Source organism: Mustela nigripes, chromosome 4 (genome assembly GCF_022355385.1).
Source record: "Mustela nigripes isolate SB6536 chromosome 4, MUSNIG.SB6536, whole genome shotgun sequence".
Lineage (NCBI taxonomy): Eukaryota > Metazoa > Chordata > Mammalia > Carnivora > Mustelidae > Mustela > Mustela nigripes.
In genome coordinates this window covers 6,256,148-6,271,700 of record NC_081560.1, presented here as the reverse complement: position 1 = coordinate 6,271,700, position 15,553 = coordinate 6,256,148, and the positions used below count along the sequence as shown (strand labels likewise).

General features: G+C 46.1%; 1 protein-coding gene across 3 annotated transcripts in view; it reads right to left on the bottom strand.

The window, feature by feature from the left end:
• Positions 1-407, bottom strand: part of ZNF746 (zinc finger protein 746) — a 25,521-nt gene extending 25,114 nt beyond the window's left edge. For all 3 annotated transcript variants that reach the window (XM_059396166.1, XM_059396167.1, XM_059396168.1), the window contains exon 1: positions 192-407. In XM_059396166.1, coding sequence (XP_059252149.1) covers positions 192-392 — 201 coding nt within the window. In that variant the 5' untranslated portion in view covers positions 393-407. The remainder of the gene's footprint in view (positions 1-191) is intronic.
• Between the last annotated feature and the right edge of the window lie 15,146 nt (positions 408-15,553).

The following is a 15,553-nucleotide window of genomic DNA, read 5'->3' as shown; positions in this document are numbered from 1 at the left end:
CAGGCCAGCCGCCCACCAGCCTCCCGACCCCCTGAACCACCACCTATGCTGTTCGGCCCACAGGTTTCTGGACCCCCGGTCGCTCCCGGGGTCCCCCCCCCCCCCCCCCCCCCCCCCCCCCCCCCCGCCAGCCCCCCCCGCCTACCGATCCCCCCACCCCACGACCCCTCCGCCCCGACCCACCGACCCACCGGCCTCCGGCCCGGCGTGCGCGGATGCACCGCCTGGACCCCACGCCGACCTGCCTCCTGCCCGCCTCCCGCTCCGGAGCCTACGCACCCCCGAGGGACTCGCTTACTAAAAGGAAACTCCCGGCTCCAGGGACCAGCCTCGCCGGGCCGGGTGACCGCGGCGACAGCCCCAGAAGACCCTTGCCTTCCCCCACAGGGCATCCGCCACGTCGTCTCCGAGGCTTTAGGTCTTTGCCAGGCAATTTGGGCTTTTCATGTATTTATTTGTTTATTGGGACAGCTGTAACTCAACGTCTGTCTTGGTGTGAAAGACAATAAATTCTTCCAACGACAGGAAAGTAGTTCGGTAAATCCCGGTGGACTGCCACTTCGAACTTTCCGTAATGTGTTTCTTATTTATAACAAATATTTCTAAGTGAAATGAACACAATACCATATTTATAATTGTTTTGGTGAAGAACTTGCTGTGGGAAGGCGTTCGTGGTATTTTAAGAGGAGAAGTCTGTCCAGAATGATCTCAGTTTTGTGTAAAAGAAAAAAACACCAGCGCGTCTGGAAGCCTACAGAGCAACACAAGTTAGCTTCCTTTTTCTTGCACAGTGAGACCACGGGCTGTTGTTTATACGTCTTCTAGCATTTTTTTTTCAATTCCCGTTTTTATTTTGTAGCAATAAAAATAGAATTTTTTAAACAAAAAGGAGGCAAAAATTAAATAAATAATTGGGAAAACTCCTTAAGAGGCAAACCCAGGCTAGCGGGATCGAAGGAGCCTTTGAATGGGGCCCCCATGTGGTCACAAAGACGCATTTCAAACTTGCTGAGTTTCCTCTAAGAGGGACTCTTTCCTAAAAAGCAACCTGTGCCCCACATGGTCCAGACCTCTCTACTGGGGTCTAGCTTTGGGGTCTAGCAGGTGGGGGGTCTTCTCATGCTCTTTGCTTTGTCTCCATGAGCCTGGCCGGAAGCCACGCAATGGGGATCACCCAGGATGCATTTTTCTCTATGTGAAAAAGTAGAATCTCCCCAGGGTTAGGGGGAGAGTCACTCCAGAATCTGCTCCCCGAGCCTGATTTTCTTTTTCTTATTGATGCTAACTAAGCCTGGCTGTTTTCAGATGCCCCCAGCTCTTGAAGGTTGCCCCTCAAATGTAGGGATGGGGTGGGCGAAGGATAGGGGATTGCCACATTGGAGCGCATGGCTCCCTTTTGCCTTTTGGAATAAGTCCCTGAAAGGCTATCGCAGCCGCACTCCCTGTGGGAGAGTGTTCCTGAACTGCCCATGGTCCTTTTCCGATTTGTGTTTCTTCTTATAGCTTTGTTTCCACAGGATTCCTTCCCCTCCCAAATCACACATTTCCTCTGCCAGGGTGGACCCACCTTTTATGGGCTTGAAATGGTTATATCTTATACGATTTAGAGAATATTATTAAGAAAAAAACTTCACAAAATTGCAAATGTAAAAGTAGATGCAGAGCTGGTGCCAGGCAGGTGATCTGAATCTTAAGATTTATTAGCTTCACGGTAAGGTCCTTGATTGAAAAACTACACGAAACAAAAACAGCCATGGGAACATACCCAAGCCTGTCTAAGTTGGGACGTGTGCCCTGGGGTTATTGCGGGAGGAAGTGGGAGTCAAGAGAAATAATGAAAGTTCTGCCATTGGCTGGCGCAGATCTCCAGGCAAGACCGCCGGCCTCGCATACGTACAGTGAAAGATTGGACGGGGCTCTTCTGTGACTTTCCTGGGCCTGGCCTTCCTACCACCACCAATTTGCTTTGACCCAAGTGAAGACCGCTGTGTCCGTTCCCACCGTGGGCTCCATGCTGGACCCTGCATGATAGCTTGTTCATAGTCACGATACCACACGTTGGTTCCTGGATTACTTTGGAGAAGGGGGTTTCCTCCTTTTCGAGGAAGCAGAGGTGTTACCTGCACGGTGATAGGGCCCCTTAGGGTCCTGGGCTTCCCTGATGCAATGTGTCACCACCTCAACGTGGGGGTGTGAGTAGCGTGGGGCGGGGCACAGCCCGTGCCTCGGGAATGAATTCTTCCCAGGACGGAGGAGCTGATCGTGTGGGTTCCCACCTCCAACAAAGGGTGCCCCTTCCCAGCAGAGTTGAAAGCCACACCCATCTGAACCGGCCGGCGGTTGGACCCATTCAGCTTTGTACTTTCCAAGGCTGGCAAACTGCCTAGGACACAACAAGGAAGAAAGTGTGGGTGTGCACGTGTGTGTGTTATGTGTGTATAGTTTCCTCTGTGTTTTCCAAACAGGGCAGACCTTTTAAAGTAGATGAACATTCGAACCGGATCTTGAAGGATGGGCAGAACTTTCATAAGCCGAGAGCATTTCGGACCCGAGGGTGGTAGTAGAAATGTTAGCTGGGGGAGCCGCAGAGAAAAAAAATGGGGGCCGGAAGGTACAAAGCATGTTTAGAAGGAACACAGTCATGGTCCCGGTTGGCTAGGACTTGAAACCACAAGGGAGAAGAGGCTGGGCCATATTGTGATAAGCTTCTACAAACTTCGTTCAGGCCAAGGAGCTGGATTCAGTTGGGGCTGAGCATGAATGAGCCATCTGTGAGGCGGACGGGGACACTGACCTGCGGCCGTGACAGTGCCGGGAGGGTTGAGGTCGTCTGGCTAAATGCAGCAGGAGCCGGAACAGGAAGGAAGGAACAATCGAGAGAGAGAGAGAGAGAGAGAGAGAGAACGAGCTGTAAATGATACGCAGTAATTAAGTGGAGACGCTGTGAGCAAGGATTGCAGCCAGCGCTGAGCGGCTGTGCGTGTGCGTGTGCGTGTGCGTGTGTGAACGGGGGGGGGGGCATGCTTGCAGTAGAAACAGAGTGAGTGCGAACGAGCTAGTTTTCAGGAACGTGACTTTAAAGTTCCACTTTTGAAATGTGCCATTTCTGGGTAGAAACTGCCTATCCTAGTGGATTCTCAGACCAGCTCTGTGTGTGGGAAAGCTGGTGAAGGGGACGGATTTCTGGATCCCTCCCAGATGTACAGAAGCAAAATCCCCAGGGGGATAGGTCCTGAGTGTTGTGGGGGAATCTTTTTTAAGAAAGAAAATCTATTTTTAACAGGCTTCTAGCAGGGGGTGGGTGCAGGGGCCGGGCTGGGGCTCTGATGCCCGGCCGCGGGAAAGAATGAGCGGCCCAACCTGCCACCTAAGACAAGAATCCCTTGCGAAGCCTCCCTTGCTGGCTCTCTCCAGCCTCTGTTTAAAGAAAGAGTAAAGATAACCTCTCCCCCCCGTTCGATTAAGTTTTATTTAATTAATTTATTTATTTGAGAGAGACGGAGAGAGAGCATGAGCAAGCATGAGTCGGGGTGGGGGAAGGGCAGAGGGAGAGGGAGAGTCTGAGAATCTCAAACAGACTCGGCACCAGCCATGGCCATGGAGCCCGACGCAGGGCTTGATCTCATGACCCTGAGATCTGGACCTGAGCCAAAACCAAGAGTCAGCCACTCAGCTGACTGAGCCAACCAGGCACTCCATTTTTTAAAAACTTTTTTACTTACTTATTTATTTTACCTCTCTGCCCCTTAGATTCATACACAAGACCTTCTGTCCTTCTCCCTCCATTTCCAACTTGATGGTGCGGTCTGTCTGCACATGCGTTGAAGCCGGCGTGAGGATTTCCATGCTTGTGCCTTTCCTCATATTCTTTCCTCTCCCTTTTATCCACACGGAGCGCCCCCAGTCTGTCCCAGACCAGCTCATGCCCCCAAGTCTCCTACAAAGCCTTTCCATTCCCATCAAATCTGCCATGAACTCTGCCTTGGTCAAGCTCACAGCTTCATATTGGTACCATTCATTTGGGACTTCACGAAAAATGATAACACAAGGTCACTGTGTCCTGACTTGCCTCAGATTATAGGCTCCTGACAGCACGGGCTGTTTTTTCTTTTTGTCTCCTCTGCCATGCTTGCTAGGGTAGGTTAACAGAGCACGTTGCAATCCCATGTATTAATCTTGATTTTTTTCTGTGGTGTGATGAGTGAGGGTCTCATGAACGCATCACCCACTGCTGGTCCATTCCCATGGCTGCTCCTGTCAACTCTCCCCTTCTAGAAAAATCCAAGGTGGGTGGTCATGGATCGTCTGCAGCTCATTTAGCAGGAGGGGGTGGGGAACAGGGGAGCACGAGATCCTCCGTCATCCCAGGGGACTGGAGAGACCTGAAGCTTGTGGTTCAGACTGCCCAGATGTAGGGGCTGCTGAGTCAGGAGCCCCTGTTGTACTGCCTATGCTGGGACAGGTACAGCCGTGTGCAGGCACCTCCATTTTTCCAGCTGCTCTCTTGGGACTAAGCACACAGCCCCAAGGTTCAGTGTTAGACCTTTCCGAAAGGTTGTGGTAGTCCTTACTGCTGGTCCCCAGATATTTCTGGCTGGCTCCCCCAAGGGACATGGCTGGATTGTGTTTCCTGCCTCTTCTGGTTGGGTCTGGTCAATGAGTTGTCATTTCTGCACTGAGCACTTCCTGGTAAGTTGGAGCCTTCCAGAGATTTCTTTCCCTCCATGATGGTGCTCAGCAATATTTGAGAAGGGGGCTGTTCTCTCAGCTTGCATCCTGGAGGGAGGAGACACTGGATAGGACCCTCAGCCAACCCAGTAACAGGAACATAAACAAACAAAGAAACAGAGCCCCTTTGCTGTAATAAGTCCCACAGTTTGGGGGTCGATAGCTACCGCAGCTTAACCTCGCCCATCCTGGACCTGGTGGAGGTTGGCCAGGCACGAGCACAGGTGTCCTCGGTTGCAGGTGGTGTCTGCTCAAGGCTGACTTCTCACCCCTGCAGGGAAAAGAAGGGACTCCTGGGCTCCTACAGAAAATGCTGCCCTGTAGGTCCGAGCAGCAAAGTGCTGGAGGATTCACAGCTGCCTCTGGACTTCCTCCAAGGGGCCGTGCCAGGGCCTCTCCTAACACCAGGACAATCCATGACAACCTTGGAGTTCCTTTATAACACTCTGATGCTTGTTTGAATTTTAAAAGATTGTTTGGACTTATTGACTACTGGAAAAAAAAAATATGATGATTCAAAGCTTCAAGGACTTTCTCTTGTTCCCACCCCCTCATCACTTGGGGCCCCCAGTAGTGGTGGTGGGGAGGGCCATGCTTCGGAGAGAGCTAGCTCTGGGGTCTCAAATGCTGCTGAGTTTCCGTTCTTTTTTTCTTTAGATTTGCTTATATATTTGAGAGAGAGTGAGCGAGGGAGAGAGAGCAGGGGCAGAGGAGAGAATGTCCAAGCAGACTCCTGCTGCGTGTGGAGCCCGACACGGGGCTCGGTCTCAGGAGCCATGAGATCAGGACCTGAGCCGAATCCAAGAGCTGGATGCCTAACCGACTGAGCCACCCAGCCGTCCCTGGTTTCCATTCTCAGCCAACCTGGAGGTCAGCCCCTGAGGTGGCTTAAGAGAGCTGGGGTAAGGGACACCTGGGAGGCTCAGTTGGTTAGGCGTCTGCTTAACGATCCCGGGATCGAGTCCCACATTGGGGTCCCTGCTCAGTGGGGAGCCTGCTTCTCCATCTGCAGGCTGCTCCCCATGCTTGTGCTTTCTCTCTAATAACTAAATAAGATCTTAAAAAGAGAGAGCGAGAGCGCGAGCAAGCTGGGTTAAGGTGGGTATGTAGCAAATGTGTAGAGGAAGTTTCAGGGCCCTGACATCTGTGATTGCCCTTCATACTTTCTAGGACCTTTTGTAGCCTCAGTTATTCTAATACACTGATGTCAGAACTTGTCTACGCTGCGGGTGCCAGTGACTGATGACAGCCGAGAGAGTGACCCCTCATCCCAGGGCCCCTGCACCTTCCACGGGGACAGAGCTCTCAGCCTCAGGAATGAAGGCTTGAACCCTAGAGCATTCCAGGCTTCCTCAATAGAGGGAAAGGCTCTGGATCTGGGTTCTCTGGGGCAGAAGTGAGGTCACTCGGAGCTGGTAAAAATGAGGAGCATAGCAAAAGAAGGTAGGTGGGCCTTCCTTTAAGCAAACTCCACATGTGGAAAAATCCAGACTTATATGAAACAAGCATCAGAGTTTGTTTTTAAGTTTATTTTAAACAGTCAGTAACTGAAGTTATTGAATAGTTCCCCACAGCTTTTGAAAATAGGAGAATTAGATTTCTCACCATGTACATTAAAGAACACTTACTGTGTAGAACATGGCCCACCCCGGGAAAGACATTATTAATTACAATAGAATCAAGCTTATTACTAGATTCTGACTCATTTTTACGAGAGATTTTGAAGTTTTATAAGGCTAACCCTTGAGTCATTCATTCTGGGTGACCTCGTAATGAATACAATACTGCCTTATGGTTTTTGGGGGTGGGGGGAACCTGTCACTTCAAAGACTAGTCACCTCAAATTAGGAGTATTTTATAGGGACACCGAGTTATTTCTAGCTTGGCCAGGGAAAAAAGCCACTCAGTAGAAATGAGTCAACAAGTCCATACTGAGTTACTAGCAGAGTCTCAGCCCGGTACTGGGCAGGAGGAGTATATAGTCAAGGTGACCATATTTTCTAAACAAAACCCCCAGGGTTTTAGTATCACAGAGGATTTTTATGTCACTTATTGGCGCTAAGAGATAGTCTGGGAGGTATAATTTGGACCTCAGCTCTAGAAAATCTGGGAACAATTGAATAGGTTCCTGTGGTAAAAGAGTATATCTGAAAATATAACTGTCCAAGGGGGACACCCGGGTGGCTCAGTGGGTTAAGCCTCTGCCTTCGGCTCAGGTCATGATCCCAGGGTCCTGGGATCGAGCTCCACATCAAGCTCCCTGGTCCACGGCGAGCCTGCTTCTTCCTCTCCCTCTGCCAGCTGCTCCCCTGCTTTTGCTCTCTCTCTCTCTCTCTAACAAGTAAATACATAAAGTCTTTTTTAAAAAACCTCAAAAACTGTCCGAGGAAAACCAGCACACAAGTTTATTTGTTCAACAAAAACCACTTGGGGTTCAGCACAATGATGACAGGTGCATCACTACCTAAAAGGAGCACCCTGTTCGGTGCGGGACGGATGTGGACATGAGCAATGAGAAGAGGATAAATCCAGAAACAAACCCAGGAGAGGGAAAGGGGGCTACGTCTTGCCTGGAGGGTTGGGGTGGGCAGAGAAGGCTTCTCGAAGCCACTGCCTGAGCCCAACAGTGAAGGGCCAGCAGGAGTTTGCAAAGCAGATGAGGCTGGGGAAAGAACATTCCAGACAGGAATCAGAATGTCTGAAGCACGAGGGGGCAGAAAATTAAACAACACACTTCTCAATAATTCATGGAAATTGGAAAATACTTCGAAATGAATGATAATTAAATAGAATGTATACAAAGTTTGCATTTTCCAGCTCAAATCACATTTAGATAGAAATTTAAATCCTTAAATGCACATATTAGAAAAAGAAGAAAGGCGGCGCCTGGGTGGCTCAGTGGGTTAAAGCCTCTGCCTTCGGCTCAGGTCATGATCCCAGGGTCCTGGGATAGAGCCCCACGTCGGGTTCTCTGCTCAGCGGGGAGCCTACTTCTCCCTCTCTCTCTGCCTGCCTCTCTGCCTGTCCAAAAAAAAAATCTTTAATAAAAAAGAAAAAGAGGGCATCTGGGTGGCTCAGTAGGTTGGGCCTCTGCCTTCTGCTTGGGTCATGATCTCAGGGTCCCGGGATCGAGCCGCACATCGGGCTCTCAGCTCGGCGGCGAGCCTGCTTCCCCCTCTCTCTGCCTGCCTCTCTGCCTACTTGTGATCTCTCTCTGTCAAATAAGTAAATAAAAATCTTTACAAAAAAGAAAGAAATAGAAGAAAGGCTGAGAAATCAGTAATCTAAATGACCATTTCAAGAAATTAGAAAAAGAACCGCAAATTAACCCCCCCAAATGCAGAAAGAATGAAATCATAAAGATAAGAACAGAAAACAAGTGTTCCTGGCAAAGCCAAAGTTGGTCATTGAATAAGCCAAAAAAATCGATAAGCCATTAGCAAGAGTGATCAAGAGAAAAAGAGAGAAGGTACATATGGATAATATGAAGGCTGACAAGTGAGGGCTCCCTGGCAGGCTCAGTCGGTAGACCTCAGGGGCGGGCTCAAGCTGCACATGGGAGGTGGAGCCTGCTTAAAAAAAGCGGGGGAGGGGCGCCTGGGTGGCTCAGTGGGTTAAGCCGCTGCCTTCGGCTCAGGTCATGATCTCAGGGTCCTGGGATCGAGTCCCGCATCGGGCTCTCTGCTCAGCAGGGAGCCTGCTTCCTTCTCTCTCTCTCTGCCTGCCTCTCAGTGTACTTGTAATTTCTCTCTGTCAAATAAATAAATAAAATCTTAAAAAAAAAAAAAAAGCGGGGGAGGGGATGACAAATGAGCGAATACTTTAGCTTTAGCTCCCGGAGACACCAAAGCGGTATAAGAGGAATATTACGAACAACTCGATGCCAAGACATCTGAAACATTAGATGGAATTTTCAAGGAATTGTTGAATTCCCTGAAAAACACAATTTATTAAAACTGACCAAGAAGAAATAGAAACTTGAAAATTTTCATATCTATTAAATAGACTCCTGAACTAGAAATGTTCCCAGAAGGAAAACTTGAGGCTCAGATGGCTTCACTGGAGAATTCTTCCAAATATAAGGAAGAACTAATAGCAAACACATATACGGTCTTCCAGAGAGTTAGAAAAATGGGGAACACTCCCTACCATATTTTATGAGGCCGATGTAATGCTGACATTTAAACCCAACAAGGTCAGAATGGACTAGTAGAGGCCAATCTTTCTTATGACCTAGATGCAGCTGAGAATATCTAAATGAATAAAACATCATGACCAATCAGATTTAGTCCAGGAACAAATCAAGGTTGATTTACCATTGATCAATAGAATTCATCACATTAATAGAATAAGGGAGGAGAATCACACAATCATTTTCATAGACGCAGAAACAGCATTTGAAAAACTCAACGTCTCTTCATGATGTAGAAGCACTTAGCATACTACTCATGGGCAGTGTAGTTTCTTAGAGCTGCTGTAACAAAGAGCCTCAGACTTGGGGACTTAAAACAACCCACATTTATTATTTTATACTTCTGTAGGCTGCAAGTCCAAAATCAGTTTCACTGTGCTGACCTGAAGGTATCCCCAGGCCCCAGAGAAAGAATCCATCCCTCGCCCCTTCTGGCATCTGGTGGCTGCCTCCCTCCAGTCTTGGCCTCCAGGTCATATTTCCTTCTCCTATTTTGTCCGTGTCACATCTTCTTCTGCCTCCCTCCTATAGTACACTTGTGATTGCATTCAGGGCCACTCAGATTATCTAGCATAATCTCCCATTCCAAGACCTTAACTTAATCACCTCTGCCAAGACATTTTTTTCCCCATATAACATAACATTTATAGGTTTCGAGGATTAGGACTTGTGATCTTTGGGGGCCTTTACTCAGCCCTCCGTGGAAGGTAATGTTATTAACCTGATAAAGGGGGTTAGAAGATTTTCATAGTAAGCATCACATTTAATGAGATACTGCAAGGTTTTCCTTTGAGACTAGGAAAGAGGAAAGGACCTCCACGGTCACCACTTTTATTCAACTATGTTTCCAAGGTCCTGGCTAGTACAGTAAGGAGAAAGAAAAAAAGAAAAAGCACAGATAATAAGAAAGGAAAAAATAAGATTGCCATTAATTACAGTTGATAGTATTGTGTGTGTGGAAAATCCAAAAGAATATACAGATGAGGACGCCTGGGTGGTTCAGTTGGTTACACGTCTGCCTTCGGCTTGGGTCATGATCTTAGGGATCAAGCCCCGCGTTGGGCTCCTTGCTCAGCGGGGACCCTGCTTCTCCCTGCGCCTGCTGCTCCCTCTCCTTGTGCTAGCTTTTTCTCTCTCTCTGACAAATAAATAAATAAAATCTTAAAAAAAGAATATATAGAAGAACCACTGGAATTAAGTGAATTTTCCAGATCACTGGATACAAGATGACAAGACAAAAATCAATTCTATTTCCATATGACAGAAATTTAAAAGGTAGAAAAACCACGAACAGTGCTATTCCAATATCATACAAAAAACCAACTACTGAGGAATAAAAATAAAGATGTATAATCTCTACAGAAACCTGTAAACCACCACTGAGAAAAACTAAAGACCTAAAAGGTAGCGGGATATACTAAGTTAGTAGAATGAAAGGCTGAGAAAAGCAACAAAAACAGTTCTCCACCCATCTTTATAGATTTGAATAATCTCAACCAAAATCACATAATTTTTTTGTGGATATTGACACACTGATTCCAAAATTTTTATGGGCGTGCAGAAGGCCAGGAAGAGTAATGCACTCGTGAAGAACAGAGCTGGGTGAACTGTACCACTAGAGTTGGCATATACCGTAATCAGATGGCGCGGTAATGATGGGTGAGAAATTATGTGGATCTATGGGGCAAAAGAGAAAGTCCAGAAAATATGTGGGGACCTGATTTATGACAAACTTGGTGCACAGAGTAGTAAGGGAAAGACTGGCTTTTCCAACGTGCGCGGCTGGGTTAGTTGGATAAGCCATGTAGAAGAAGGTCTATACTCTTATCCCGTACATGAAAATCAATTCGTGGTAGACCGTAGCTCTGCATGTAAATAAATAAATAAAACAATATGTTTCTGGAAGAAACCTGAAAAGCATATCTTTGTGATCCGATGAAAATGTAATGATTTACTCACGAGAATGCAGAAAGCATGAAACATCAAGGGGGCTACTGATAAATCAGACCATCGCAGTTAAGAATTCAGTTCATCAAAAGACAGCTTTAAGAAAGCTGAAGGTCAAAGAGAAGATATTTGCAATGCATATAATTAACAAAGGACTTGTATCCAAATATAAAAGTAATGCCTGAGAATCAGTGAGAATAAAGACAGACAACCCTACGGAAAAATGGGAGTGGAGCAGGCATTTCACAAAAGACACTGTCCAAATGGCCAATAAATTGGTAGATACAACCATCCAGGAAAGTTGCATGTCATTAACTACTGAAACAGAATGGTTGCCTAGCTGTGATCCAGTAACTGTGCTCCTAACAGAAGTGCACATACGAGTTCATCAAAAACAGGCACAAGAGTTTTCTTAGCTGCCTTTTCGTAATAGCAACAACTGGCCGGCAACAACTTAAATCTTCTTTAACAGGAACTTAGATAAATAATGAATATTCATCTAGCAGAATACTATACAGCTATAGCAGGCAACAAACCTTTCTTACACGTGCTGGTGCGGAAGGATACCACAAGCAAGAAAGGGAGGCAGACGCGTCAAATCCAAAACTAGGACACGGACGGGGCCAGAAGTTAGAAGAGCGGTTGCTTTGGTGAGAGGCTGTTAACAACTGGGAGGAGGTACAGGTGTGGGTTTTGGGTTACCGGTAATGATGTTTCTTCTTTTTGTTTATAAAGGAAGTTCTAAACATAATCTAACTTTTTATTTCAAAAAGTCTCAAATCTATAGGAAAGTTATAAAAAATTGGTACAATGAACATTTTAATACCTACCGGGGTCACCAGTTGCTAACATTTTGCCACATTTGCTCTATGTGTGCGTGTGTGTATGTGTGTATGGGGTTTTGTTCCTGACTCCTTGGAGAACTAGACTAGAGTCTAAGAACAAAGGCGTTCTACCTAATCACAACACACACGGGAGGCTCGTCAATCTTGCGATCCAGGATTTATCACGCAATCCATAGTCTATATTTCTCAATTCTCCCGATGACGTCGTCATTAGCTGCCTTTTCTTTCCAGCATAGGCTGCCGTCAAGGCTGGCGCACTCTATGTGGTGGTCCGCGAGTTTAGAGTGCTTCCATCCGGTCTTCGGTGTTCTTTTGTGAAAATGACAGCTTTGAAGAGTCCCCCTCGGGCGATTGGCAGAATGGTCCCTGCGATCAGCTTTCACAAGATAGCATGGCTGGATCTCGCCAAGAGTATGTAAAGTCCACGAAGAGGCCCAAGGATGTGTTAACAGTTAGGATAATGGTTTACTTTTAGAGAGAAGGATTTGTCTGATCGTTTCCTCATTATCTGAAGTTCAATATTTTGGCAAAATGACTACATAGGTGATACTATGTCCTTCTCACGTTTTATGTTATATTTATGTCTATGTGTTATATGTGTGTGTGTGTGTGTACATATATATATTTATCTTATGTCCGTGCGTTGCCGCAAAAGGCAATGATGCCACTTGGCTCCGCTACTGATGAAGCTGAATTTGATGATTCTGTTAAAATGATGGTTGACGGATTTTTCTGTACCCTGTTTCCCAACCATCCTCACCTTGCAAAGTTAGCATCCTTTAATCATTCTTACCAAGATCGATTACTACACTGATGGTCATAAAATGGTGATTTGATATTTCTATCAGTCCTTTTACATCGATTAGTTGACGTTTTGGGAAAGAACAGCTTTCCTTTCTCCACCTACAATTTTTTAAAAACCCTATTCACGGATTCTTTGATGAGCTATCACAATTCCTATCTTTGTTCGGATGCTCAAATTGTTCCAAATTGAGCTAGCACGAGGCCTTTTCATGTGAGCCCTGCATTCTGTTGACTTATACTGACTAGTTGGGACCTTCTCAAATTTTGTGGCATGAGATGTTGCATTGTTCACTTGCTGGGTTTCTTGCCTGGAAACCATCCATTTCTCCAAGAGTTTCTGGTTCCTTTTAACGGTATTTAGTAACCACAATACAGGCATTAGGAGTGCTCATTGACACCATGTCATTTCCAGCCATTTTTGGCGGGGTGTGTCAGGAAATGCTTGTGTGCACACGTGGGCACATCCGTGTGTATCACACTGTTGTTGACAATTCCAGTCCCTCTCTAGGGGGAATTCCAGTTCCTTGCCTTCCTCCACTCCACATTAATATCTCCTGCCCCCCACAGTGAGAGCCCTGGTTCCCCCAAATATCAATATATTTACTTGTTTGCTCAAAAATAGATTTTGGAAGTTATAAAGTAACTTGCCAAGTGAAGTTCAATGTCTTGTTGTAGTTCAAAATCTATCTATCTATCTATCTATCTATCTAGCAGTGAGAATTTTTTTTTTTTTTTGTGGTCCTGTTATCAATATGACATATCACTAGGCTTTTGGGTTTTGTTTCTGTTTGTTTTTAGGTTTATTCCCTTCTACTTATTGTGGGGTTTTTTTGTTTGTTTTTGAAATGTAAAACATTAAAATGACTCACAAGTCAAGGCATTATGACCATGTCCACTCGGGGAAGAGTCAGGGAAATGAAAGCATATATCCAAAGATTTGCCCATGAATGTTTATAAGAAGCTTTATTTATGAGATCCAGACACTGGAAGTAACACAAAAGACCAGAATAGGTGAGTGGTGAGTGTTAATAGAGCCCTACCATAGGACAGTACCCAGCAAGGGAAAGAAATGAACTATTGACACACATGACAACAGGGACAAATCCCAAAGCATTTCTGCTGAGTGAAAGAAGCTAGACAAAAAAGTACATAAAGTGTAATTCCACTTTTATCCTAGAAAATGCAAAATAAGCGAGCGCAACAGAAGGCAATTGGAGAGTGCTTTGTTTTGCTTGTTCCTGCCAGCGTAACCCTAGGGATGATCCTTTCCACACGGACAATATGGGTTCTGGTTGCTGGCTTTCTTTGGGCGCTCCTGAACCAGGCTGATAGGTAGTGCTCCCCCGGGAGATGCCCCGGTAGCCCTGAGATCCCAGCACCCCATCCTGAGACACCAACACCCCTTACGGGCCAGTCTGAGCCCCCCCCCCCCCTCTCCGGAGCCCCGCCTCCAGCCTTCTCCATCCCAATAACTGCAAGCTCCTCCCTGTTTCCCTCCCAGCTCCTGGGGTTAGAAGCCTGCCTTGCCCTGCTCTTCTCTATCCTTGAGCGTCCTAAGAAGGACTGAACCAATTCCCCCCATCAGGTTCTCTCCGTTGAAATGCCCAGTGTAATTTCTGATTTCTGACTGTACCTTCCCCCAGCAAATCTCTCCTGATGTGTGACTCGCCTTTTCACTTTTTTTCTGGAAGCTTTGAGTACAGAGAAGGTAGTTCATTTTAATGAACTAGAATGCATCATGGATCCTTTATTCATGGGTTCTAGGCGTGTGTCTTAAGGAAGACATCCTTCTACGCCAAGTTCCTTCAGGGTGTTTCTCTTATATTTTCTTCTAAAAGTTTAAAAGCTGTGTCTTTTATATCCAAGTCTTCCATCCACTTGGGGATTATTTTGTGCACGGGTATCCCGCTGTCCCGGCGCCCATGTTGGGAAGCACATCCTTTCCCGCTCTCAGCCTGCCATGCCACCTTCCCCATAGAGCAAGTTTCTCTCTATGGATGGCTTCATTTCTGGAATCTTCAACCTGCTTTATTGGTCTTGTGTGTCTGTCCTCGTGTCAGTACTACACACTGCCTTGCAGCTCTAGGATAAGTTTTCATATCTAATAGGGCTAGTTTTCATGTCTAGCTCATTTTCTTTAGGAAAACCCCTATCTGTCCCCAGCCCTTTCTCTTCCTGCATAATTTTTAGCACTAGAATGTCAAACACTATGGTAATCCTGATTGGGATTTTGATTGATATGGCATTAAATCTACAGATGAATTTGGGGAGCATTAACATCTTTACCAAATTATTATTTTGTCCTATCCAAAAACATAGCATATTTCTTTGTTCACTTAGGTCTCCTTTAATGTCTCTCAAGGAAACTTAAAAATGGTCTAAACGAAGGTTTTGGGGGCACCTGGGTGGCTCCGTCGGTTGGGCATCTGCCTTCGACTCAGGTCATGGTCTCAGGGTCCTGGTCTGCTTCCTTCTGCACCTCCCCTCTGCCTGTGCGTTCATGTCCGCGCACGCACGCTCTCTCTCTCTCAAATGAATAAATAAAATCTTAAAAAAAAAAAAAAGGATTTGTACAGCTTAAATTTGTTCCTAGGGATCCTGTATTTTTCTTACAGTTTTAAATGACATCTTTTCAAATATTTTATTTCTAATTCTTCATTACTGGTGTACAGAAGTAGATTTGATTATAATACCTTTATGTTTTATCCTGAAGTTTATTAAACTTGATAATTCAAATAATTTGTGGTTATTTTCTGGTGGGAAAATCATAGTATCCATGAATAATGGCCGTTTCATTTCTTCCATTCCATTCCCCGCCCCTTCTTTTGCCCTAACACACGGTCTCTGGGTTTAGGTACAATCCTTTCCTTGCTTCTCGCTCTTGAGAGAAGGCTTCCCACATTGCCCCATGGAGTATCGTGACTCGTGGAGGGGGTCTTTGTTGGTGTATTGTTGTTGGCGCTCTCCTAATGGATTTTGTGAGTCTCTCTCTCTCTCTTTTTTTAACAAGAGGAATTTTAGTTTGGGGATTTCTCTG